The following is a 27,930-nucleotide window of genomic DNA, read 5'->3' on the forward strand; positions in this document are numbered from 1 at the left end:
AAATGCATGTGTCAAGTTTATCACCTAAATGAATCTGTACCAGTTGGACCCTGAGCTCAGTGTTCTGTTATACCAGGTAACATCGTTTGACAGTCATCTTGCATGGTATTGTTAGGTTCTGAACAAACTGAGTAAAAACTCAACCGGACAACTAGAAAAAGCTCAAACCAAGTTTATTAACCCACTGGGTCATACAGCTGCAAAGACAAGGCATGATTACACAAGCACATATTTTTATAACCTTATAATAGGCGTGGTCAACCCCTTATCTAGACAACCAATATATCTCTGTTGCTAGGCAGGAATTTAATTGGTTCCTCTCACTGATGTAGTCACAGCGCTGCCTGTTACTTAAACCTTTGTGGACATGGAATGTATGTGTGAGATAATACTGCAGCAGGAGACATTGTGGTGGGCCTCTCTGGCCCCCCTCCCAGAGGTTTCTTCTCAATTCATCTATTGATTTGACCTTGAGACGCGTCCCTCACTCCTCCTCATTTCCGCAGCCTGCCTTGTCAGAGACTAACAATTGCCTTTCACCTCTCTTCTCAGAAATATGGAACAGAATATGAGCTTCTACTCTCAGTAACTTTCCATATTCCTAGTCCCATCCATCTTTCATTGATTCCAACATATATACATTCTTTATACATGTAAAGTCATGAATGCGTTCTAGTATGGTAACATGACTACAGTTCAGCGTTCAACACCATAGTGCCCACAAAGCTCATCACTAAGCTAAGGACCCTGGGACTAAACACCCCCCTCTGCAACTGGATCCTGGACTTCCTGATTCCTGACGAGCTGCCCCGTTTGTTTTTACAATGCTGCTACTCGCTGTTTATCATCTATGCATAGTCACTTTACCCCCACCTACATGTACAAATGACCTCAACTAACCTGTACCCCCCCCACATTGACTCTGTACCGGTACCCCTGTATATAGCTTCGTTATTGTTATTTTGTGTTACTTTTTTTTTTTTTTTTTAAAGGTAAATATTTTCTTAACTATTTATTGAACTGCAATGTTGGTTAAGAGCTTATAAGTAACCATTTCACGGAAAGGTCTACACCTGTTGTATTCGGCACATGTGACAAATAAAGTTTGATTTGATTTGAATTAGTACATTTCAAGCTAGAGTCTAACAGTATCCTTACATGGTTTTAACACTATATGATCTATACGATTGTGTGAAAACCATATAGGATGAACCCAAAACAATGATAACGTTGTCGCCTCTTTCTTGTCTAAAGAAACTGGACCAGTACAAGAGGAACGTGTCTAAGTCTTAGAACTGGAGACCTAACTTAATAGACTCATCACCTCTCAGCCAATGAGAACATAACAACAGAATGTTCTGGAGCTTAGACAGACTTTACCCTCTACTTCAGACTTGGCAGACACCTGTACGGTCATTTAATATACCCAGAGAAATGCTCTGATTACGATATACTGTAGAACTTACTATATAATACATGTTTCATATCAATTGTATTGGATTCATACATTGATTTTCCTATTCACATACACAGCACAACAGTTTGTATTGTAAGTATTTTCATTAGAAACATTTATTTAGAAAAATACATTTACTTGACATTTTTACAACAATAATGAGATCAACACATCCCATCATACTGGCATGTCACTTTCTGCAAGCGTAGAAAACACATATCCAACAATATACCTTATTTCTAAAGTAAAAACAGTATTACAGTAGTATTACTTCTTTACAGTGTGTCAGAGAATCATTCACTAGATTTGTTACCATACCGACATTACACCAATCACTTTCTTTGCTCATGACACTCCTAGTAAATGTGATAGTCCAACTCAAGAACCACTTCCATGGCGGTCTTTACAGGACAGACTTTACCAAAGAAGTCCAGTATTCAATAACAGCAGAAATGCCCCCCCCTCCCTTCCCCAAATGGGCAGGGAATATAACTCCATTCCTTATTTGTGTTTCTTACTTTCAATTAGACAGTTTGAAGACAGATGGAAGGGGGTAAACTGCATAGAAAGTGGTGGACCAAGGGTTCGAACCCCTGCCATTGGGGAATATACACTCATTGGCCTGTCTGCCTGCTTTATATAGCAAGCTACGTGACTCACTTTCTGTCAGAGCGAACCATTTTCGTGAACGGGGTGGTGTACCTAATAAACTGGCCACTGAGTATGTGGTATATTGTGCAGGTTGTGCTTACAGTACCACTAGCCCAAACAACAGCACTCCCACACCCCTTTCTGTCTCCATGTTGGTGTCAGTGTCTGTTTCAGTGTTGGACGAGGCAGTCTCTGATCTTGTAGCTGATGACTCCCAGCAGCACCAGGGCAGGCAGGAAGGAGTAGAGCAGGAGGAAGTCCAGGGTGTAGCGGTCCAGGGCTCCTGGGTAACCCTGGTCTATGATGTCATCTCCATCAGTCATCAGACAGGCGCCTGGCAGAGGTATACTGCCTGTACCGGCATAGAACATAGACAGAAGTAATCAACCCCAGACTCATTGTAAAGATCAGCCGATATATAATATGCATGAGTCTTGACATTGGCTTTTTAGAGCAACCTGATTGGGATGTTACATACTGTTACAGTGCACTGATCACAGAATCTCCTGATTCATTTGGACACTGGTGTCACTAGCTTCGTCAACTGGAGAAAGATTTGGTATGAGTCTTACTGCATGTGAAGTTGAGGCCATGGAACTCTGTGACGATGAGAAGCTCACATCCGTACTTCTGAAAGGTTAGGTAGCTGAGCCACTGGAACACCACAGGCATCTGCTGGTAACTCCTATGGAGGGAGAAAAACAGAACAGGACCATTAGTTAAATATGGTCCATAGTTTACAACTTTGAGAGGGGTTATGAGAGCCAATGCACAAACACATAAAACTTCACCAGTACCAATAATTTACCAAATTAATTGTTAAAGGGAATTGTTAAAGGATATGTAAAACAATAGGATGACAATTAGACACTGAAAACACAAGTCCATATTTCCTAGTAGTGGTCTGACCTGAGGAATCCGGAGCCCACCATGATTCCAGCTACGTTGAGCAGCGCCACTCCTGTGTTGACCATGTTGGGGTCCTGCACCACTCCCATCAGGACCAGGGTCAGCAGCTCACCCACCAGATGGGGCACCAGGATCACTGCTGAGAAACACAGGAACCTCCACATCTCTGGGTTCATCCCCACCGTCCTGAGAGAGAGAGAGAGAGAGACACCCATGCATGGACACACAATCACGTGTGAGAGACCATGAATGCAAATCTACATGGTAAACACACACACATACGTTATGTTCTTCTATCCTCGTTGGGACCTAAAATAAATGTACATTCAAAATACTATTTTCCATAACCCCTGAACCTAACCCTAATTGTAAACCTAACTCCTAAGCTTAAAATAGCCTTTGTTCTCATGGGGATGTGGAAAATGTCCCCATAAGGGAGAATTTGACTTGTTTTACTTTAGGTCCTCACAAGGATAGAAGAATCACACACACACACACACACACACACACACACACACACACACACACACACACACACACACACACACACACACACACACACACACACACACACACACACACACACACACACACACACACACACACACACACACACACACACACACACACACACACACACACACACACACCAGTAGAGGAAGGAGGAAAAGATGAACACGCTGATGATGCTGAAGGGGAGGATGTGGAAGATGTAGGCCAAGAACATCTGCCACTTTTGGTACAGGCCATCCTTACTCTCCTGGTCAGCCATGGCCCTCAGAGCAGGAACTAGAGACGACAGCATCATTAGGGCAGTGGTGATTATGATATGAACACAACCCCTGCTATTGCATCCAGGTAAATATTCCAAGGATACCTTGAATTGTTTTACCATTAAACTCTAACACTGATTGTATTAGTTTCTCTTGTATAATGTCATTTCAGCACAGAGATGTGTGTGCTAAAAGTAGCTTTGCCTATGGGCTACTAAATATCCCAAAGTTCAAGACAGATAAACATTATAAACCGACTGCCACTATCTACAGCTGTTTAGGTGCTTATTGACTCGAGGTTGCCCTTAAGTCGCTTGGCCTAGTGCCTTATCTCCTTCTATATCCCTTATCGCTACTCCGTGAGATAGGGGATGGAAGGAGACGGGGTAAAATAGGAGGGTTCATTGAACTTTCCATTGAGATCTGGAGAAAAGTTCCTAGTCAGTGTCCTCTCACCAAATAAGGTCCACGTGACCAGAACATAGGCAGTTGATGTTACGCAGGCATGGTTTGACAACATTGGACCATTTTGATGTTATTGTAACTCAATATGTTTCTCCGCAGGTGTACAATAGTAGCCTGTAAATCAGCCTGATCTGATTTTGAAAATGAGAGACTTACTGAGTGATTATCTACTACTCTAGAGCCAGCAAAAATAGTGCACTATTACAGGGAATAGGGTGCCATTTCAGACATAGACCATGCAGAAACAGAAAGTTAACTCACACAGAGCTACAGCGTTCAGCATGCCAGTGTAAGAAACAACAAGCTAACTCACACAGAGCTACAGCGTTCAGCATGCCAGTGTAAGAAACAACAAGCTAACTCACACAGAGCTACAGCGTTCAGCATGCCAGTGTAAGAAACAACAAGCTAACTCACACAGAGCTACAGCGTTCAGCATGCCAGTGTAAGAAACAACAAGCTAACTCACACAGAGCTACAGCGTTCAGCATGCCAGTGTAAGAAACAACAAGCTAACTCACACAGAGCTACAGCGTTCAGCATGCCAGTGTAAGAAACAACAAGCTAACTCACACAGAGCTACAGCGTTCAGCATGCCAGTGTAAGAAACAACAAGCTAACTCACACAGAGCTACAGCGTTCAGCATGCCAGTGTAAGAAACAACAAGCTAACTCACACAGAGCTACAGCGTTCAGCATGCCAGTGTAAGAAACAACAAGCTAACTCACACAGAGCTACAGCGTTTAGCATGCCAGTGTAAGGCGACGCCCCCATAGCTTGGTAGATGATGCCAATCCGGTCCTGTACCGCTCCCTTGGTGATATCATCGTCCAGCCTCATGACAAAGAAGGCCACAAACAGGCCATAGATGAGGTTCTGGGACAGACGCATCAGGACACCCATCCTGTCTCGAGACAGGTTCCTCACAGTCCTCCTACAGAAAGAGAGAAAGGTTAGACCATTGTCTTCCGTCAGGTGGCGTCATTCTAACACGACACGCGTTGCCAGAAGCCAGATCAGTGCAGACAGCACTGGAGACGATGGAGGTTAGACAGGACGGAGTCAGACAGTAAATCAGAGGTAGTGGCATCATACTACCTCATCATAGGCTACTATACCCTTAGGAAAAAAACATAGACTTATTTTACCTTCATAATCAAACGCAGCACAGTAGTTTGACCTCTGACCTGAGAAGCACAGCCAGTTTGGCCAGGCCGCTGGGTGACTCTTTGCTCTTGAAGGGGATGCTGGGTTTGTCTGTTCGCTGGCAACTCTGCTCAATCTGTCTCAGCATGCTCTGATTGATCTCTGAGTCCTGATAGGACGAGGTGATCTCGTGCATGCGGCTGTAGGTGGTGGCCTCTCTCTCACTGCAGCGCGTGTCCACTGACGTCAGATCCACTGTTGGTCAATCCATAGGGCAGACCAGGCGGGAGAGTCAATAGAGAGATAGGGGTGGTACATTAATACATTGTGTGAAGTTAATATATTACTGTACCATAGATATCAAAGGGGTTGCAGTATTCTGGACAGTTGTAGCCACATGCGCTGAAAAAGTCCACCATCTCTCCAGGCTGGCCACAGAACACCAGCTCACCTTTACTCATTATGGCTATTCTACTGAAGACCTAGGGAACACACATAACAGAGAGTATAATGCATCAACAGACAAATCTCAGGGATGAAAATAATCTGTAAAATTGACATAATCACTGAACGTAAGGGAATAACACAAAGCAGCTTTGTTCTCTTTCCCTCACCCTGAAGAGTTCAGAGCGTGGCTGGTGGATGGTCACTATGACAATGCGGTCCCTTCTGGCCAGCTCAGCCAGTAAAACAACAATCTGATTGGCCGTCATGCTGTCAAGGCCCGTGGTTGGCTCGTCCAGAAGGATGACCTCTGAAACGACATCACATGTCCCAAAGTAACACATCGGAATATTTAACATAGAAAAAACTTCCACATCAATTTTATTCTAACTTTTAAAAACAGAGTTGAACTTTTTTAAATGGCACAGTCCCCCTCTAAGGGGCAACTCTTTGAGATAAGTGTGTTCTTTTCTGTTAATTTATCCAATTAGCACAATTAAAAGATTGCCTTTTTAAAAAGGATGAGTGGAATTAACAGATGCATTAATTGTGTGATGATTAATTCATTTCCTGGTTGATTGGCGAGGCAGCGGATGGGAACCCTTCATTAATGTGGCCTAGTGTTTGGGTGGAGAGGGCTCCATCTAATCCGAATGAGGACTGAGACCCTCTCACCCCCTGTGGGTACTCAGGCCCTGATAAACTCCACCTGGGACCCCCCACATGATTCACTCAGCTTAATACTGAGTGTGTAATAACCCTGCCTTTCATTACCCTCCCCCATCTCTTCCTCTCTTATCACCCCTCTGTCCATCCCTCTCTGTTTCTAGTCTATTATTAGACACAGGTCCCATTGTTAGCCGCTCAGAAGTGGTTGAACTCTGTGATGATCAACTTTTTCCTTCGCTCAAGGTGACATACTCTTATTCTAACAAGGCACAGTTTAATCCATGATATTGAAAATGTGTTTTCTTGGTTTTGTAGAATAGCCTGTATTTTTCTACACATATTTTAGTAATGTACGGTATAGTTGTGTGTTTGTTTAAGGGGTATTTACATGCTTGTCTCCTGAAATTATGCACAGGCAATGACCAAAGACAGCTTCTTTGTACTCACTGGGGTCCTGAAGCAACTGCATGGCAATGGACACCCTCCTCCTCTCTCCCCCAGAGATCCCTGGGAAGATGCGTCCTCCGATCACACTGTGGGCCACGTGACCGAGACTCAGCTCCGCCATCACTGCCAACACCTGCAGGCCAGGCCAAGTGGTCAGGGGTCAACAACTTATCACAGTTGATACCAGAATCGCTTGAGAAATCAAAGATATCTTAATGTGTATCTGTTGTAGGCCAGCCCTGGTCTAGAGGTTATCTATAGTCTGTACTATTCACACCTTCTTGTGGATGACATCTGCTGAGTGTCGTCTCAGGGCCAACTGGGCTGTGTATGTCAGAGTCTCCTCCACTGTCAGGTAACTCAACAGGTTGTCACTCTACAGAGGGAAGACAGAAAGCCAGGGAGAAAGACAGATCGAAGGCATGAGATCAAAATATTAGTAGTCCATGTATTGTGTATGCACTGTATAGTGAACTCTACGTTTTCTACTCAGAGCACCATGTATCCTTTGTAAAATGGTCAACAGGTGTTAAACAGTTGGAGCTGTTACCTACCTCTGCACAGACGTAGGGGACTGTCTGTTACCCACCTACCTCTGCACAGACGTAGGGGACTGTCTGTTACCTACCTACCTCTGCACAGACGTAGGGGACTGTCTGTTACCTACCTCTGCACAGACGTAGGGGACTGTCTGTTACCTACCTACCTCTGCACAGACGTAGGGGACTGTCTGTTACCTACCTACCTCTGCACAGACGTAGGGGACTGTCTGTTACCTACCTACCTCTGCACAGACGTAGGGGACTGTCTGTTACCTACCTCTGCACAGACGTAGGGAACTGTCTGTTACCTACCTACCTCTGCACAGACGTAGGGGACTGTCTGTTACCTACCTACATCTGCACAGACGTAGGGGACTGTCTGTTACCTACCTACCTCTGCACAGACGTAGGGGACTGTCTGTTACCTACCTACCTCTGCACAGACGTAGGGGACTGTCTGTTACCTACCTACCTCTGCACAGACGTAGGGGACTGTCTGTTACCTACCTACCTCTGCACAGACGTAGGGGACTGTCTGTTACCTACCTACCTCTGCACAGACGTAGGGGACTGTCTGTTACCTACCTACCTCTGCACAGACGTAGGGGACTGTCTGTTACCTACCTACCTCTGCACAGACGTAGGGGACTGTCTGTTACCTACCTACCTCTGCACAGACGTAGGGGACTGTCTGTTACCTACCTACCTCTGCACAGACGTAGGGGACTGTCTGTTACCTACCTACCTCTGCACAGACGTAGGGGACTGTCTGTTACCTACCTACCTCTGCACAGACGTAGGGGACTGTCTGTTACCTACCTACCTCTGCACAGACGTAGGGGACTGTCTGTTACCTACCTACCTCTGCACAGACGTAGGGGACTGTCTGTTACCTACCTACCTCTGCACAGACGTAGGGGACTGTCTGTTACCTACCTACCTCTGCACAGACGTAGGGGACTGTCTGTTACCTACCTACCTCTGCACAGACGTAGGGGACTGTCTGTTACCTACCTACCTCTGCACAGACGTAGGGGACTGTCTGTTACCTACCTACCTCTGCACAGACGTAGGGGACTGTCTGTTACCTACCTCTGCACAGACGTAGGGGACTGTCTGTTACCTACCTCTGCACAGACGTAGGGGACTGTCTGTTACCCAAGTGATCCGTGTTAAAGGTGAGGTAAACTGTGAGAGTTTTGTGTGTATGTATGGCAGCTGTATAATGTTGTCTTTCTCTTTCTGTTTATTGTGTGCCCCTAACATAGATTGAATGGGCTGAGTTTTAATGATTGACTGACAGCAGAGCCCTACTGGATTATGGAACTTTGATGTGCTCCCGCACCATGGGTATGAGCGTGGATGCATGGGTGAGTGCGTGCGTGAATGAACTCTCCTGCTCCTCTTCTTAATTACTGTGCGATTTAATATCACCATCTCATCCAAGGCTTAGGAGGGAAATTTAATGACTGGATTAGTTTATGGCCCCGGTGAGCAGGGAGGATTTTATCTGCAGTAAAAGGAAAGATTATTTCAAAGGACTGGGTTCTAAACTCAGTGATTTAATTTAGCTGTGGATACACATGAACATCCCAGAGAAAGATTACTGTATGTAGAAGCTATCTGTAACTCCAGTTAATTCCACCCTGGCTGGCCACCCATCCCCTACTTGAAGTGAGTAGAGTTGATGGAGGGAGTGTCTTTGTGGATTCTTATTTACCCCATGCCACGTATTTCACCCACTCTCTCTCACTTTCTCATGCAGCAGTTTACGGACAAAGCTCAACGTAATGTCAGCCAGCTTGAACTTTATACAGCTAGCAAATATGATAAGCTAAGAACAATATTTATGGCGGTCTGTGAATAGTGAGTGAGAGGTGAGACTGTATTACTTTGTTTGTGTGTGTTTACCTGTAGCACATAGGAGAAACAATCCTGGTACTGCTCTCTTTTCAGCTTCCTCCCGTTGACAGACACATCTCCCAGAAGAGTCCCTGAGTTTCCAATCCTCCCAGAGATAGCATCCAGGAGAGTGGTCTTCCCTGAGCCTGGCACACACAGAAAGCCAAGGGCAGCACAGGATGAGACAAATATGATTGTGCGGTAGTACAGTATTTTACATAGATTGCATGGTAAGAGGAGGCATTGTACCATAAACTGTACTGTAAGCCTATGTCAGGTATGATTTGTGCATTTATGTTCCACTGTGGTAAATATTTTATGTTACTGATTATGTTAGTAGTCTCGGCACCCAGAAACAAATTAGTCTGACAGTCTGGTCTCAGAGCAAAACATATTATATGTTACTAAAATCTATGCCACTCCATTTAGTATAATATATGTTGCGTTACGTTACATTATTTGACACATTTATTATGATTTACTGAACAAAAGTATAAACGCAACTGTTGGTCCCATGTTTCATGAGCTGAAATAAAAGATCCCAGAAATTGTCCATACGCCCAATAGCTTGTTTATCTCAAATGTTAGTGAGCATTTCTCCTTTGCCAAGATAATCCATCCACCTGACAGGTGTGACATATCAAGAAGCTGATTAAACAGCATGATCATTACACACAGCATGATCATTACACAGGTGGACCTTGTGCTGGGGAAAATAAAAGGCCACTCTTAAATGTGCAGTTTTGTCACACAACACAATGCCACAGATTTTGAGGGAGCGTGCTGACATGCTGACTGCAGGAATGTCCACCTGAGCTGTTACCAGATAATTCAATGTTCATTTCTCTACCATAAGCCACCTCCAAAGTCATTTTAGAGAATTTGACAGCACGTCCAACCAGCCTCACAACCGCAGACCACGTGCACCAGCCCAGGACCTCCACATCCGGCTTCTTCACCTGCGGGATTATCTGAGACCAGAAACCCAGACAGCTGATGAAACTGAGGAGTATTTCTGTCTGTAATAAAGCCCTAATTCTGATTGGCTGGGCCTATGCCCTCCCAGGCCCACCCATGGCTGTGCCCCTGCCCAGTCATGTGAAATCTATAGATTAGGGCCTAATGAATGTATTTCAATTCACTGATTTCCTTATATGAACTGTACCTCAGTAAAATCATAGACATTTTTCCATGTTATGTTAAGATTTTTGTTCAGTATATATTATGTTCGATAAGACAGTAGGTTACTTAAGGCAAAAATGAGTGGAGGGTGGTTGTGGGGTGGATGGGTAGGTGTATAACGCAAACGTCTAGCAACCCAAATGTTGTGAGACAAATCTTATCACGGGCCACTTTAGCATTTTAGCACGAATTGCAATTTGTAACATATCATACAAATTGTAATTCGCAACATTCGATATGTCTTACAATTCATATTATATTGTACGACTGTTATTACATTGGTAGGCCAATGTAACGTAGCCTAACATACATTGGCTTGTGAAAGTATTCACCCCCTTTGGCATTTTTCCTATTTTGTTGCCTTACAACCTGGAATTAAAATAGATATATTTTTTTTTGGGGGGGGGGGGGTTGTAGCATTTAATTTACACAACATGCCTGCCACTTTGAAGATGCAAAATATTTTTTCTTGTGAAACAAACAAGAAATAAGACAAAAAAACAGAAAACTTGAGCGTGCATAACTACTCACCAACCCAAAGTCAATACTCTGTAGAGCCACCTTTTGCAGCAATTACAGCTGCAAGTCTCTTGGGGTATGTCTCTATAATCTTGGCACATCTAGCCACTGGGATTTTTGCCCATTCTTCAAGGCAAAACTGCTCCAGCACCTTCAAGTTGGATGGGTTCCGCTGGTGTACAGCAATCTTTAAGTCATACCACAGATTCTCAATTGGATTGATGTCTGGGCTTTGACTAGGCCATTCCAAGACATTTAAATGTTTCCCCTTAAACCACTCAAGTGTTGCTTTAGCAGTATGCTTAGGGTCATTATCCTGCTGGAAGGTGAACCTCCGTCCCAGTCTCATATCTCAGGTTTCCCTCAAGAATTTCCCTGTATTTAGCGCCATCCATCATTCCTTCAATTCTGACCAGTTTCCCAGTCCCTGCCGATGAAAAACATTCCCAAAAACATCCCCCATGATGCTGCCACCACCATGCTTCACTATGGGGATGGTGTCCTCGGGGTGATGAGAGGTGTTGGGTTTGTGCCAGACATAGCATTTTCCTTGATGGCCAAAAAGCTCGATTTTAGTCTCATCTGACCAGAGTACCTTCTTGCATATGTTTGGGGAGTCTCCCACATGTCTTTTGGTGAACACCAAACATGTTTGCTTATTTTTTTCTTTAAGCAATGGCTTTTTTCTGGCCACTCTTCTGTAAAGCCAAGCTCTGTGGAGTGTATGGCTTAAAGTGGTCCTATGGACAGGACTCCAATCTCCGCTGTGGAGCTTTGCAGCTCCTTCAGCCTTATCTTTGGTCTCTTTGTTGCCTCTCCTGATTAATGCCCACCTTGCCTGGTCCGTAAGTTTTGATGGGCGGCCCTCTCTTGGCAGGTTTGTTGTGGGGCCATATTCTTTCAATTTTGAATAATGGATTTAATGGTGCTCCGTGGGGTGTTCAAAGTTTCTGATATTTTTTGTATAACCCAACCCTGATCTTTGTCACTTTGTCCCTGACCTGTTTGGAGAAGTCCTTGGTGTCCGTGGTGCCACTTTCTTGGTGGTGGCCCTTGCTTAGTGGTGTTGCTGACTCTGGGGCCTTTCAAAACAGGTGTATATATACTGAGATCATGTGACAGATCATGTGACACTTAGATTGTACACAGGTGGACTTTATTTAACTAATTATGTGACTTCTGAAGGTAATTGGTTGCACCAGATCTTATTTAGGGGCTTCATAGCAAAGGGGGTGAATACATAAAAACGCATCACTTTTCTGTCTTTTTTTTTTTTTTTAAACAAGTTATTATTTTCATTTCACTTCACCAATTTGGACGATTTTGTGTCTGACCATTACCTGAAATCCAAATAAAAATCAATTTAAATTACAGGTTGTAATGCAAAAAAATAGGAAAAACACCAATGGGGATGAATACTTTTGCAAGGCACTGTATCATACTAAACGGATTGGCACGGATGTTAGTAGCATATAATACATTATGCTCTGAGACCAGATTGACTGAGTATTTTGTTCTTCATTGCCTGTCAGCTGTAGTGGTGTGTTTGTGTTACCCACCTGAGTTCCCCAGTATTCCCATGATCTGCCCACTGTTCACATGGAAGGAGACGCCATTGAGAATCTGTCTGGTCCATTTCTTTTTGAAGGTGGCGAGGTCCCACCAATGCCCCACGCGCTCACTGACAAGGGCGCACGCACGCACACACACAAAGTTTACTGAATCTGTGTTATGAGTATAATTGGCTCGTTCCACGAAATGTGTCCCTTTTGGACCCATTTAATATCATAAGTACAAATTGTGCACCAATATTGAATTTTAAAATATAATTTTATTATTAAATGAAGTACCTTTTAATATAGACCACATGGAACATTTGAAATTAATAAAGGTGAATTATGGTTGATTTAAGATGAAATCGTCAACCCTGATATGGTCAACCTGTTACTTTATTTGGCACTTAATAAGCACTTACTATAGTAAATTAAAATGGGAAAACATATTTTTTATTAGGTTGAACATGTGCTCTTCATTACAGAATGTAAAAATTAGGTGAAATCGACCCCCAAAAAATCAAGTTACACTACCCATTTTGTAGGAACGACCCAATTCATGTAATGATCTGCACAGTAGATACAGAGATGCACTGCTAGACATGCACTGCTGCTCTGCTTTAGATGAGCAGATACAATGTTTCCATTTTTACCTCCCTGTTACTGTACCAGAATAGTATGTTCAAGTACAAAATCTTGCCGCTTGATGCGACTGTTTACTGGTATAACAAGCCCTATCTTATGTAGAGTATGACCTAACTGTAATGTTTAAAGGCACAATCCGTAAGATTGTTTTAACAGTTCATTCACAGTTCCAAACCAAGGGACAGTGATATCCCGCATCACATTCGTAACACATCTTTCCATCTTGTCAATAGCATTAGCTTACCTGACGCTGTAGGAGACGTGGCTAACGCTCAGGCAGCAGGAGGGTTGCGGTTGGTCAGAGGGTTCTGGTCCAGACCTCTTCACCACGCTCTTCTCTGACACAAACTTAAATGATTCCTTAGACCTGCTCTCTGTCCCCTCTGGTGTTACTTTCATAGAGTAGGACCCATTCATCATGGTTTCACAGCTCTGCTCATCCAAGCCACAAATATCTGTTGTCTCTATGTGCGTCTTCTTTCTGTAGTCGGCTGTTTGTGGCCATTCAGCATTACGTTGTGACAGTGGAGCCAACACCATTAACACAGGGCTCTTATCAGTGGAACTTTGCTCTTGGGCTGTATAAAGAGAAAGGTAACAATAAGTCACAGGTCTCCCCTATGCTGTGCAGTCAGTCTATGTCAGCCTGGGAGAGGAGAGGAGAGGGAAGACCAGGGAGACATACAGACTCAGAACCAACCAGGCACATGGGGCACTGAGCCCTATATCAGAACTTCCACCACCGCCTACAACTCCACAAGCCATGTATACTGGAGGGACAGACAACAGGCCAGATCCAGAGACAGGGATCGTTGCCGGTGGCCCCCCACAGACGGTGAGTCAATGACGATCTACAGACCAGCTCTGACCTTCAACACAGGTACAGTGACATGGGATAGGACACACAGAGACTGAGAAACAGACTGGGAAAAAATTAGTTCTTAGGTTCATTCACTTGTTTTTTTTATGTTTGGGTTTAGTTTGACTTTCTATGATTTCCGTCATTGACTCAATGAGCTGCATAAGGCCATAAGCAAACAAGAAAATGCTCATCCAGAAGTGGCGTTCCTAGTGGCCGTTGACTTTAATGCAGGAAAACTTAAATCAGTTTAACCTAATTTCTACCAGCATGTCACATGTGCAACCAGAGCAAAAAAAAACTCTAGACCACCTTTACTCCACACAAAGAGATGTATACAAAGCTCTCCCTTGCCCTCCATCCGGACACTAATCTGGATGCTTATAAGAAATCCCGCTATGCCCTCAGACGAACCATCAAACATGCAAAACGTCAATACAAGACTATGACTGAATCCTACTACACCCTACTACATCCTACTACATCCTACTACTCTGACGCTCGTTGGATGTGGCAGGGCTTGCAAACTATTATGGACAACAAAGGGAAACCCAGCCGCGAGCTGCCCAGTGACGCAAGCCTACTAGACGGGCTAAATGCCTTTTATGCTCGCTTCGAGGCAAGCAACACTGAAGCATGCACGAGAGCACCAGCTATTCCAGACGACTGTGTGATCACGCTCTCCGTAGCCAATGTGAGTAAGACCTTTAAACAGGTCAACATTCACAAGGCCGCGGGGCCAGATGGATTACCAGGATGTGTACAACATTTTCAACCTCTCCCGGACCGGGTCTGTAATACCTACATGTTTCAAGCAGACCACCATAGTAACTGTGCTCAAGAATGCCATGGTAACCTGCCTAAATTACAACCGCTCCATAGCACTCACATTTGTAGCCATGAAGTGCTTTGGAAGGCTGGTCATGGCTCACATCAACACCATCATCCCGGAAACCCTAGACCCACTCCAATTTGCATACCGCCCCAACAAATCCACAGATGACGCAATCTTAAACGCACTCTACACTGCCCTTTCCCCCTGGACAAAAGGAACACCTATGTGAGAATGCTGTTCATTGCCTACAGCTCAGCGTTTTAACACCATAGTGACCACAAAGCTCATCACTAAGCTAAGGACCCTGGGATTGAACACCTCCCTCTGCAACTGGATCCTGGACTTCCTGACGGGCCGACCCCAGCTGGTAAGGGTAGGCAACAACACATCTGCCACAAGGATCCTCTACACGGGGCCCCTCAGGGGTGCATGCTTAGTCCCCTCCTGTACTCCCTGTTCACCCACGACTACGTGGCCAAGCACGATTGCAACACCATCATTAAGTTTGCTTACGACACAACGGTGGTAGGCCTGATTACCGACAACGATGAGACAGCCTACAGGGAGGATGTCAGAGACCTGACAGTGTGGTGCCAGGACAACAACCTCGCCCTCAACAGGAGCAAGACAAAGGAGCTCATTGTGCTACACAGGAAAAGGAGGACTGAACACATACCCATTCACATCGACGGGGCTGTAGTGGAGCGGCTCAAGAGCTTCAAGTTCCTTGGTGTCCACATCACCAACAAACTATCGTGGTCCAAACACACCAAGACAGTCGTGAAGAGGGCACGACAACTCCTATTACCCCTCAGGAGACTGAAAAGATTTGTCATGGCTCCTCAAAAAGTTCTACAGCTGCACCATCGAGAGCATCGTGACTGGTTGCATCACCGCCTGGTATGGCAACTGCTCGGAATCCCACCGTAAGGTGCTACAGAGGGTAGTTTCGTACGGCCCAGTACATCACTGGGGCCATGCTTTCTGCCATCCAGGACCTCTATACTGTACTAGGCAGTGTCAGAGGAAGGCCCCCAAAAATTGTCAAAGACTCCAGCCACCCAAGTCATAGACTATTCTCTCTGTTACCGCACGGCAAGCGCTACCGGAGCGCCAAGTCTAGGTCCAAAAGGCTCCTCGACAGCTTCTACCCCCAAGCCATAAGACTACTGAACAATTAATAAAATGGCTACCCGGACTATTTGCATTGAGGCCCACACACTGCTGCTACTGGCTGTTTATTATCTATGCATAGTCACTTTACCCTTACCTAGATGCACATATTACCTCAATTACCTCGACTAACCTGTACCCCCGCACATTGACACGGTACCGGTACCCCCTGTATATAGCCTTGTTATTGTTATTTTATTGTGTTACTTTTTTTTACTTTAGTGTATTTAGTAAATATTTTCTTAACTCTTTCTTAAAACGGCATTGTTGGTTAAGGGCTTGTAAGTAAGCATTTCACTGTAAGGTCTACACCTGTTGTATTCAGCGCATGTGACAAATAAAATAGTATTTCAATATTCATGCTACTCTAGAGAGGTGGCAAGCATCTGCCTATCTATCTCTAGGCTTTTTAAATTACATAATGGTGACATGTAGCTCTGTTTGAGTGGACCCTGGACAGGCTGGAGGTCTCCTACACGGTTTACCAGAATGCTATATAACCTTTTATCACACACCGCTCAGTTTAGGATCCGTTTATCTGGAATCATAACTAATCACTTTTATACAGGAGTCATCAGAACCGTCCGATAAAGTGGTAATTAAATCCATCGTACGATGCATTGGTGGCCCAAAAAATTAAGCCTCTAAAGATACACCAGTGTTCTTAGATTTGCTAAGACAAATGTCTGGCAGAATATACTAAGAGAAATACAAGGGTTTATTACCATATTAAATAAGGTAAATGGATGCCAGTGAAGATTTAGTTACGATATGTGAATGGCCCTCTGATAAGTGAATGGTATGTGTACACAGTACAAAACTGAGTAACTTTTTGACCACTTCCTCACTCAGTAACCTACAGTAACCTCTACTCCTTCCTTAGAGAGGAGACACTGAGCTCTTCTCCTCTTCTGAAGAGGACAGTAGCCTGTACTTCACCTACAGTGGAGGTCGCAATGAGATAGAGGTCAGCAACCTGCACTATGAGGTAACAACACCTTTCTCCCACTCTATTCTTTCTCTCTACTCTTCCCAATTTCCCTATGCTCCTTATCACTGATTGTATCAGTCTCAGTTTTGCCTGCCTTTTACATTCTGTCAGTATTGTAATAAAGCTCGATAGACCACCTGAGAGGTGGAGCAAGTACTGGATAGAGCAGAGTAGCTCTGAAGCTGCCACCACCTTTGTTTGACCGGTATGGTCTGTCGTCAGAGGATAAGACACAACAAAACTCAACACAGATATAGCAAAAAATTATCTTTATTTAATATACAATTTCATATTTTTATGAAATGCTAGGCTACCTGCTAAATTCCTGTAGGCTCTGTAACCCAATCAGGATTGCTGCAATGAGCCTAATAAGGTGTAAGGCACACGGCTATTAAGTGGGGAGGCAGGTAGCCTAGTGGTTAGAGGAGGCAGGTAGCCTAGTGGTTAGTGTTGGGCCAGTAACTGAAAGGTTGCTGGATTGATTCCCCGAGCTGACAATGTAAAAATCAGTTGTTCTGCCCCTGAACAAGGCAGTTAACCCACTGCTCCTAGGCCGTCATTGTAAATAAGAAGTTGTTCTTAACTGAATTGCCTAGTTAAATAAAGGTCATGTTTTTTTAAAGAAAGTGCGATAACTCACTAAAAAGTGACACTACACACACAGTAGTGAGATATACGTTAAGGAGAACTGATTGGGTTACAAGGTTCTAGTACTACTTCACTGCAAACCGGGCCAAGCCCAATGAAATGTAATTGTACAAACATGCACATTCTCTGCACACATGGGCATAATAGCCTACACACAGTCCTGAGACCCACAGTCCAGAGACCCACAGTCCTGAGACCCACAGTCCTGAGACCCACCCACAGTCCTGAGACCCACCCACAGTCCTGAGACCCACAGTCCTGAGACCCACCCACAGTCCTGAGACCCATAGTCCTGAGACCCACAGTCCTGAGACCCAACCACAGTCCTGAGACCCACAGTCCTGAGACCCACAGTCCTGAGACCCACACCTGATAATAAAGACATAGAACCCCCCCCCCCCCCACTTTGAGCTACATGGTCTGCAATTCTGTTCGACCCACATAACCCACACTGTATTTTAAAAACTATACATTTAAAAAGACTAGGCCGACGAAAGAGAACATTGACATAACATTTCATATCAGCATGCGTGTGGTTTCTCTGTCCTGATAACGCATTGCACTCACCTTAACGGGGAGACGTTGTCATTCGCTGCTGGGTAGGGCAGCAGGTGATGAAGACAGGAAGTGAGGCGGGATTTGCGGAACCGGATAAGATAGTGGGGTCGGTAGGAGTGCGAGCCACCTCTCCTGCTTTTGAGAATAGACCACGTTTCGCGTTGTAGCGTGTTCTTGGACATGCAAATTAATAAGCTATCCCATCAGCTGGGAGTGCTATGCATTTTTAAAAGTTACATTTACATATGGAGCACTCCAAATGAAAGACAATGGACACATTTACAAAACTCCTAAAGTGATGGTTATAAAATTAACCAAAACTTGTTTCTCACAAGTGTAGCAGGTTGTAAACTCCGCAAACAACGTTTCCACTGCAAAAATGAGAACAATAAATGACTGTAATACCTGCATTAACAGAAATGTATGTAACCAAATGACTGGGATAAACAGTACAAGGCCTACTAGTAGCATGTAATGGGGAATTGATAAAACGAAACAATCAAAGGGCAAACAATATATACAATGAAACAATGAATGTGCTAGAATTGGCGGGAGACAGCGGAGCACATTCTAGAGGGCTGAGTGCATTCCTCCCCTTCTTCTTGACTCAACATTTTGAATTATATTCACACATATTAGATGCTTTTCACTGACAACCACAACTCAATAATCAGCTAAGCATATTGCCAGGCATAGGCCTACACACTTGTGATTTGAAACAATCCACAGCTATAAGCTAATGATCCTCTGTGGCTAAGTCAAGCTCTCTGGTAAAGTATTTTGAATTATTTCATTTTGACAGAAGTAATTATATAATTTGGGCAAAACATAAATTTACTTTAGGGGAAGGCAGCATCCTAACAGTGCCCTGTGCACCCGCCAACTTTGCTTTCTAATTCGCAAGCGGCTGAAACCAGAGATCTGTATATAATGACAAGTTGCTCATGTCTCCACCCTAACAATGCAAGTAGTTGTCCCAAAGGCGGTAATGCAGGCGATAAGCTTAGGTCTGCATATGATACCCATAGAAACGCATTGGATTTATTCAGGACCGATTTTGGCGAGTGAGCCCTCTCGCTTCGCCGCTTCCTCTCTGCTGAAACTGGCGAGGGAAACAGCGCCCCTTTGTCTTACTATATGTACCCCATGTATCTGATGCTGTCTGGCCAGAAAAAGTATGACATGCTATACCCTTTTTGTCCGGACAGCATCAGATACAGGTTCTACACATACGGAGACAGAGGGGCGCTGTTTCACTCGCTCGGATGCTTTATCTGAGATTGATGCGTCTTTCTTTCCGCGTGCGTCTCGGTCAAATAAATTATCAATATTTTATTTGGATGGGCAAGGAGGTACGGTAGGGCGGTCCGGGCCCTGCCCATAACGCCGGCCCTGCTCTACCTTATATCAGTTTCTCACAGAGTCCCAGGCAAAGACTTGCAAGCAGGCACAGGTGCGAGCAATTAGTTTACATGTACGTTTTTGTAATTTAACGGACGCTCTTATCCAGAGTGACTTACAGTGGTTCATGATTTAGTGACATCCTCCCTTACAAGCTGTCCCACAGCTTCACCACAGTATCAAAAAGTCTAATGTGTGTGTGTGTGCCTGTGTGTGTGTCAGGTGGACACGGCTGCTCAGATCCCATGGTATGAGAAGCTCTCAGAGTTTAAGATGCCCTGGGAGATGAAGGGAGACAAGCAGACAGCCATAAACAAACTCAACCTGCGAGTCCGCAGTGGCCAGATGCTGGCCATCATCGGCAGCTCAGGTACATACACAGCTACTCTCCACAGGAGGCAGCACTAATCTTAGCTCTGTTTTGTCAACAACTGGCTGTACTTCTACATGAGAAAGATAGGATTCAAGATAATTTACTCCAAATGGTAGACAGCACAGTAGGCCTAAAACAAAATTGTGTTTTAGGTAAGGGGTTAATTGTTACAAATAGTACAATTTGCCCCCACTACAAATCTGAGTCTTGTGAGAAAATACAACAATAATTATTGTCATCAACTATACCAATCAAAAGACCTCTTCTTACTGAAGAAAATGATATATTATTAGATATATGGGGAATGTTCCACAGGTCAATATTCAAAAAAGAGAGGCGGCAAGAATATTTCGAATTCAGCCTGAAAAGCAACAGACATATTTATGGATTTAAGCAAAACTTCCTAGGCATGTAGATACACTAACCAAGCAGAAGCACATTGAATAAGAGCTTTCTAAGCGGTTTCTAATGTGTTATTTAGTTGTTGCTTTGTGCACTGTGTTACTTTGTGCCCAGTGTCGCCTAGTTACAGTTTGTTCCAATATCCAAACTAGCATATCACTTCGAATGCATTCCCAATACATAGCTTAATCTAGTGTGGATATTCCCCAAACAGTTATGGTCTGATGATGACTATGCAAAGATATGCCCTATAACCTCTTTCATATCCTGTCCCTCCACAGGTTGTGGAAAGACCTCCCTGCTGGACGTCATAACGTGTCGTGATGAGGGTGGCTCCATGACGTCTGGCCAAGTGCTAATCAACGGGCAACCTAGCAACCCAAAACTGGTGAGGAAGACCATAGCCCATGTCCGCCAGGACGACCGCCTGCTGCCTCACCTTACTGTGAGGGAAACACTAGCCTTCGTGGCTAAGCTACGGCTACCCACAAACTTCAGCCAGAAACAGAGGGACCAGAGGGTAAGCATTGGTAAACTTCCCAGGTCATGTCACATGGGACGTTATAGCAGTGTTCTTCCCAATCCCCGGGACTCAGAGGGTGTACAGGCTTTTGTTCCAGCCCAGGACTAACAGACCTGATGTTCTGTTCCAGTCCAGGACTAACAGACCTGATGTTCTGTTCCGGCCCAGGACTAACAGACCTGATGTTCTGTTCCAGCCCAGGACTAACAGACCTGATGTTCTGTTCCAGCCCAGGACTAACAGACCTGATGTTCTGTTCCAGTCCAGGACTAACAGACCTGATGTTCTGTTCCAGTCCAGGACTAACAGACCTGATGTTCTGTAAGTGCTGGGCCAGAACAAAAGCCTGCACACCATGAGGACCATCAACGATATTCAACAATGTACACTGAACAAAATTAAACGCAACATGTAAAGTGTTGGTCCCATGTTTCATGACCTGAAATAAAAGATCACAGAAATGTTCAATACGCACAGAGTTTATTTATCTCAAATTTTGTGCACAATTTTGTTTACATCCCTGTAAGTGAGCATTTCTCATTTGCCAAGATAATCTATCCACCTGACAGGTGTGTGGCATATCAAGAAACTGATTAAACAGCCGGATCATTACACAGGTGCACCTTGTGCTGGGGACAATAAAAGGCCACTCTAAAAGGTTCCGTTTTGTCACATAACACAATGCCACAGATGTCAACATCGTTTTAGAGAATTTGGCAGTAGGTCCAACCGTGCTCACAACCGCAGACCACGTGTAACCACGCCAGCCCAGGACCTCCACATCCGGCTTCTTAACCTTCGGGATCGTCTGAGACCAGCCACCCGGACAGCTGATGAAACTGTGGGCTTGCACAATCAATGAATTTCTACACAAACTGTCAGAAAACATCTCAGGGAAGCTCATCTGTGTTCTCGTTGTCCTCACCAGGGTCTTGACCTGACTGCAGTTCGGCGTCGTAACCGACTTCAGTGGGCAAATGCTCACCTTCGATGGCCACTGGCACACTGGAGAAGTGTGGTCTTTAAGGATGAATCTCGGTTTCAACTGTACCGGGCAGATAGCAGACAGAGTGTATGGTGTCGTGTGGGCGAGCAGTTTGCTGATGTCAACGTTGTGAACAGAGTGCCCCATGGTGGGGGTGGGGTTATGGTATGAGCAGGCATAAGTTACGGACAACTAACACAATTGCATTTAATCGATGGAAATTTGAATGGACAGAGATACCGTGATGAGATCCTGAGGTTCATTGTCGTGCCATTCATCCGCCGCCATCACCTAATTTTTCAGCATGATAATGCACAGCCCCAGCGCCAGTTCTTCCATGGCCTGCATACTCACTAGACATGTCACCCATTGAGCATGTTTGGGATGCTCTGGGTTGATGTGTACAACAGTGTTTTCCAGTTCCCGCCAATATCCAGAAACTTCGCACCGCCATTGAAGAGGAGTGGACAGCATTCCATAGGCCACAATGAAAAGCCTGATCAACTCTATGCAAAGGAGATGTGTCGAGCTGCACGAGGCAAGGGGTGGTCACACCAGATACTGACTGGTTTTCTGATCCATACATCTACCTTTTTTTTTTAAAGGCATCTGCGACAGATGCATATCTGTATTCCCAGTCACGTAAAATCCATAGATTAGGGCCTAATGAATTCATTTCAATTGACTGATTTCCTTATATGAGCTGTAACTCTTGTTGCATGTTACTTTTATATTTGTGTTCATTGTAGAACTTAAGTAAAATCATAAACAAGCTCCATACACTCTTAGAAAAAAGGGTTCCAAAAGGGTTCTTTGGCTGTCACCATAGGATAACCTTTTTTGGATAACAATAGGATAACCTCTGTGGAAAGGGTTCTACATGGAACCCAAAAGGGTTCTACTGGGAACCAAAAAGGTTTATTCAAAGGGTTCTCCTACGGAGACAGCCGATAAACCCTTTTAAGTTCTGGATAGCACTTTTTTTCTAAGAGTGTAGGAATTATGATAATAACACTTCAGCTGTTTGTCATGTGACTGTGGCTGCACTGCCTGTATAGGTGGATGACGTCATTGCAGAGCTACGTCTGCGACAGTGTGCCCACACCCGGGTGGGCAATGACTTGGTGAGAGGGGTGTCTGGGGGAGAGAGGAGGAGGGTCAGCATCGCTGTGCAGCTGCTCTGGAACCCTGGTGAGATCTAGAATGAGGGAGGTCAAGTAATGAAGAATGCACCAATATGACTTATTTTGAAATGAGTGGATATGCGTTGATATAATCCAGATGGAGACGTTTGCTCCCCTCAGTGCTGTAATTAACATAGGTACATTTCCTTTATGCAATGTTACTCTACCTGTACTTTTAACTACTTCAGATTATCATTATACCCAGAGCCCTGTATTGAGCACAGTAAAAGGCACTAATCTAATCTCATTCTCTGTGTGCAGGTATCCTGATCCTAGATGAGCCCACGTCGGGGCTGGACAGCTTCACGGCCCATAACCTGGTGATCACTCTGTCCCGGTTGGCCCGGGGGAACCGCCTGGTACTGCTTTCCGTCCACCAGCCACGCTCAGACATCTTCCAGCTATTTGACCTGGTGGTCCTGCTCTCCTCTGGCTCAGCCGTCTACTGTGGGCCCGCTAAAGACATGGTTCCATACTTCACAGCCCTGGGACACCCCTGCCCCCGCTACTGCAACCCCTCCGACTTCTATGGTAGGTTAAGGTAAGGGATATACTGTATGTTGGGTATGAGACGGTCAAACATGTTATGTTCCTTGGCATACACATCTCCAAGGATCTGAAATGGTCAAACCACTCTGACACCATGGTGAATAAGGCTCGACAGCGACTCTTTAACCTTGGGAGGCTGAAGAAATTTGGCCTGTCCCAGAGGGCTCTCACAGTGTTGTACAGGAGCACCATCAAGAGCATACTGTTCTGTCGGGCTGCATCACAGCCTGGTATGGCAACTCCGCTGTTGACCGCAAGGCACAACAGTATGCTCAGTCCAACGCACCATTGGGTGCACACTGCCTGTCCTCCAGGACACCTACAACACCAGGTGTTGCTGGAAGACCAAGAAGATCATCAAGGACCTCAGCCACCCGAGCCACGGCCTGTTCTCCCCGCTTCCATCACTCAGTATTGGAGCATCATAGCAAAAACGAACAGACTGGCCAATAGCTTGTACCCCCAGACCATCAGGCTGCTGAATAGTCAGCTATCTGTTCCCCATGTTCCTCCCGCTTTTGACACAGACGTCTACCCTGCCAGAACCCCAATGGACATTTATCATTCCGAATAGCCACGACTATTCCCTTCTAATCTAGAAAGGAGAAATTGTGAAGTCAGTTGAGTGTATCTGAATGTATGTGTGTACCTGTGATCATGCGTGTGTCCATCCCCTCAGTGGATCTGATCAGTATAGACCGGCGCAGCCCAGAGAGAGAGGCTGAGTGTCTGGAGAGGGCCAGGGTGCTGTCAGCCCAGTTTGTGGAGAAGGTGAGAGGGACAGATGACTTCATGTGGAAGCCAGAGGAGCCAAGCACAACCCTGGAGGCCATCACGATGTGAGTCTCGCTTATGAAACCTTCTGAGACCTTCTCAGAGACCTTCTTAATGTGCTGTTTTTAATGCATTGCATTAAACATCTTATTTTGCTTCACATCATTGTAACGAACAAGTGATTCTGTTTGTTTGTCACCCACACAGCACTCAGTCCGCACCTCAGGAGGAAGTGATCACTATATCCAAACAAAAGGACCGCCTGCCAGGCCGACTACACCAGTTCACCATCCTCATCAGGTAAGATGATGATGCACTTGGGACATTCTGTCTCAGTTTTCTCAGAAATCTTCCATTCACATGAATGCCTGATTTTCGCGAATGGCCGAGCTATGTGCATGCATCTTAAATTAGGATTCATCCCAGTGATCTGAGAGGAGAAACTGCAGTAACGGTGAAAGTGCTTCCTCCTCACAGGCGGCAGGTGCACAATGACTTCCGAGACCTGGTCACTCTGCTGGTGCACGGCTTCGAGGCTCTGCTCATGTCTCTGCTGATTGGCTTCCTGTACTTCGGGGCAGGGGAGGAGCGTCTGTCGATCCAGGACACAGTCGCCCTGCTCTATATGATCGGAGCTCTCACCCCATTCGCTGTGGTCCTGGACGTCATAGCAAAGTGTGAGTGGCAGCCACAGTGACCAATCAGAGTGCTCAGTTGAGAGTGAAAGAATCCATCATGAGCCAATGAGTGTTGCTCCTTGTGTAATTTTGGACATCCGCAGGTCACACAGAGAGAGCTATGTTGTACCATGAGCTGGAGGACGGCATGTATAACGTCACATCCTACTTCTTTGCCAAGGTAACAGTTCACACTACTACCTCTTCACACTATGTGGCCCGAGGGCGATTTTATTTGGCCCCCCAAGTTTTCTGAGCAAAAAATAATTGCATAAAAAATATACTAATAAAATATATATATATACACACACACATATATATATATATATATATATCATTTTCATTGTTCTAAAATTGATAATTTCTGAAATCTGTTCCTAAGTATTCCCACGCATAAATAGAGAGGCCTATGTGAACGTATCCCACCCAATGTAATCAAGGTTTGAAATGATTCCGCTTCTGTCACATACGCTATCTGTTTGGGCTTCTTGCAGTTTACAAAGGATTTATAACTATGTTCTGCCCCCTGACCATCCGCTCTCCTGGTCCTCTGTAGCCCAGTTGGTAGAGCATGGTGCTTGCAATGCCAGGATAGTGGGTTAGATTCCCGCTACCACCAATACGTAAAAAATGTATGCTAAATGCCAAAGAAAGAAAGAAGAATTTAGTGGTTCTCAAAATGTTGGTTAACATATGAACCAGTAGGGGTCAGTATAGCTCCATGCTTGCCTGACCTCAGTGAGGATTTCATACTGTTGTGTAAAAACCCTGCAGAGGACACACACTTTTCACAGTGACAAAAGCAATGTAGCCACAGTATTTACATGCTATGTAAACTATGGTCCAGTGTAAGCAGTTGTTAGTGAGTTAATGTTGTTAGTCAGTTGTTAGTCAGTTAATGTGATGTAGAAACATAAATGTGTGCGTACGTCTCAACCAGGTCCTGGGGGAGCTTCCAGAGCACTGTGTGTTCACGTTGGTCTACGGCCTACCCATCTACTGGCTGGCTGGCCTGAACCAGGCCCCGGACCGCTTCCTGCTCAACTTCCTGCTGGTGTGGCTCATGGTGTACTGCAGCCGCAGCATGGCTCTGTTTGTGGCTGCAGCCTTACCCACCCTGCAGACATCAGCCTTCATGGGCAATTCTCTGTTCACTGTGTTCTACCTTACTGGAGGCTTCGTCATTAGCCTGGAGAACATGTGGTTCGGTGAGGAGGACACAAGTCTCTGCTCTGGTCCTCGTACATTTGCCGCATTCTAGGCCTTTTTTTAATGAAGATTCTATAGGGCCACATGCAATACTAGCAATCCCAATCCCTTAGAAACATATGACAGTTTACATGAGCATGACAATATGGGACCCTCTATCTTGTATGTAACGTGTACTCTGCAACATCTGTGACCTCTGACCTGTGTCTCTCTGAACTGTGTGTCTCTCCTCAGTGGCGTCCTGGTTCTCCCATGCCTCCTTCATGCGCTGGGGCTTTGAGGGCATGCTGCAGGTCCAGTTCAGGGGACTCAAGTACCCCGTCTCCATCGGCAACTTCACCCTCAACATCGATGGCATACATGTGAGTCATTAGATACATAGCTGTCCAGTGTGAGACGACTCCCCTAACCCGGACAACGCTGGGCCAATTGTGCGCCGCTCTATGGGACTCCCGGTTGTGACACAGCCTGGGATCGAACCCAGGTTGTAGTGACGCCACAACGCAGGGCCACTCAGACACTTTAATCCAAAGCAACTAATAGTATTTTTTTTTAACCTTTATTTAACTAGGCAAGTCAGTTAAGAACAAATTCTTATTTACAATGATGGCCTAACCCGGACAAAGCTGGGCCAATTGTGCGCCGCCCTATGGGACTCCCAATCAGGGCCGGTTGTGATACAGCCTGGAATCGAACCAGGGTCTGTAGTGATGCCTCTAGCACAGAGATGCAGTGCCTTAGACCACTGCGCCACTCGGGAGTCCATAAGTGTACATACACTTATGTATGAGTGGTCCTGGGAATCAAACCCATTATCCTGGAATTGCAACAACATGCTCTACCACCTGAGCTACAGAGGACCAACCTTATAGTATAATGATATCTTTGACCTTTGTTTCTGTCCAGGTGGTGGAAGCTATGGATATGAACCAGTACCCTCTCTACTCCTGCTACCTGGTTCTCATCGCTGTCGTAGTGGGCTTCATGCTGCTCTACTACCTATCACTCAAATTCATCAAGCAGAAGTCCAGCCAGGACTGGTGAAACCATGGTTACAGAAACCAGTCTCTTGTCTCATCCTAAAAGGACTGTAAAACAAACCAATGCTCGTTTCAGTACCACCCTCTGCCATTGGATGGCAGCAAAGTACTGCATTCTGTGTAAATTAGTTTCAATGAGGGATTAAAAAACAAATCTTGGCAAATGATTTGAGCGCCACTCAAGCTTTCACTTGTTCCATTTTACATATTTTTTTCTTCTTTTTGTTTTTACAGTGCTTAATCTTTTTTTGTATATGTAAGGCTATTAAGCTTAACAATATGTGTACCAGTAGAAGGTCTAGTAAAAGCTAGTGAGAGGTTTAGTAAAGTCACACTGAAAAGGGGTTGGCGTTGTAGATTATGTACGTTTTGCACTGGTGCAAAAGCCTGATAAATGTACAGCGGCCATGTTTTAGATTAAAGGACTAAATCAACTGAAGTACAT

General features: G+C 44.9%; 2 protein-coding genes across 2 annotated transcripts; one reads left to right on the plus strand and one right to left on the minus strand.

Moving 5' to 3' along the window:
• Positions 1 to 1,541: 1,541 nt before the first annotated feature.
• abcg5 (ATP-binding cassette, sub-family G (WHITE), member 5) lies at positions 1,542 to 13,854 on the minus strand. The gene is made up of 13 exons (XM_014179968.2): positions 13,549 to 13,854; positions 12,666 to 12,787; positions 9,415 to 9,551; positions 7,239 to 7,337; positions 6,962 to 7,094; positions 6,016 to 6,155; positions 5,754 to 5,883; positions 5,443 to 5,656; positions 4,984 to 5,189; positions 3,667 to 3,805; positions 3,017 to 3,202; positions 2,680 to 2,792; positions 1,542 to 2,459 (listed from the first exon to the last, which is right to left on the minus strand). The coding sequence occupies exons 1-13, from the start codon at positions 13,842 to 13,844 to the stop codon at positions 2,278 to 2,280; spliced, it is 2,097 nt and encodes a 698-aa protein (XP_014035443.1). The 5' UTR covers positions 13,845 to 13,854; the 3' UTR covers positions 1,542 to 2,277.
• On the plus strand, positions 13,854 to 27,652 carry abcg8 (ATP-binding cassette, sub-family G (WHITE), member 8). Its single transcript, XM_014179969.2, has 13 exons — positions 13,854 to 14,139; positions 17,055 to 17,159; positions 19,992 to 20,139; positions 20,826 to 21,064; positions 23,111 to 23,243; positions 23,498 to 23,767; positions 24,465 to 24,624; positions 24,767 to 24,859; positions 25,037 to 25,236; positions 25,341 to 25,417; positions 26,177 to 26,444; positions 26,680 to 26,807; positions 27,352 to 27,652. The coding sequence occupies exons 1-13, from the start codon at positions 14,068 to 14,070 to the stop codon at positions 27,487 to 27,489; spliced, it is 2,031 nt and encodes a 676-aa protein (XP_014035444.1). The 5' UTR covers positions 13,854 to 14,067; the 3' UTR covers positions 27,490 to 27,652.
• Positions 27,653 to 27,930: the final 278 nt, after the last annotated feature.

The sequence above is a fragment of the Salmo salar genome, chromosome ssa28 (genome assembly GCF_905237065.1).
Source record: "Salmo salar chromosome ssa28, Ssal_v3.1, whole genome shotgun sequence".
Classification (NCBI taxonomy): Eukaryota; Metazoa; Chordata; class Actinopteri; order Salmoniformes; family Salmonidae; genus Salmo; species Salmo salar.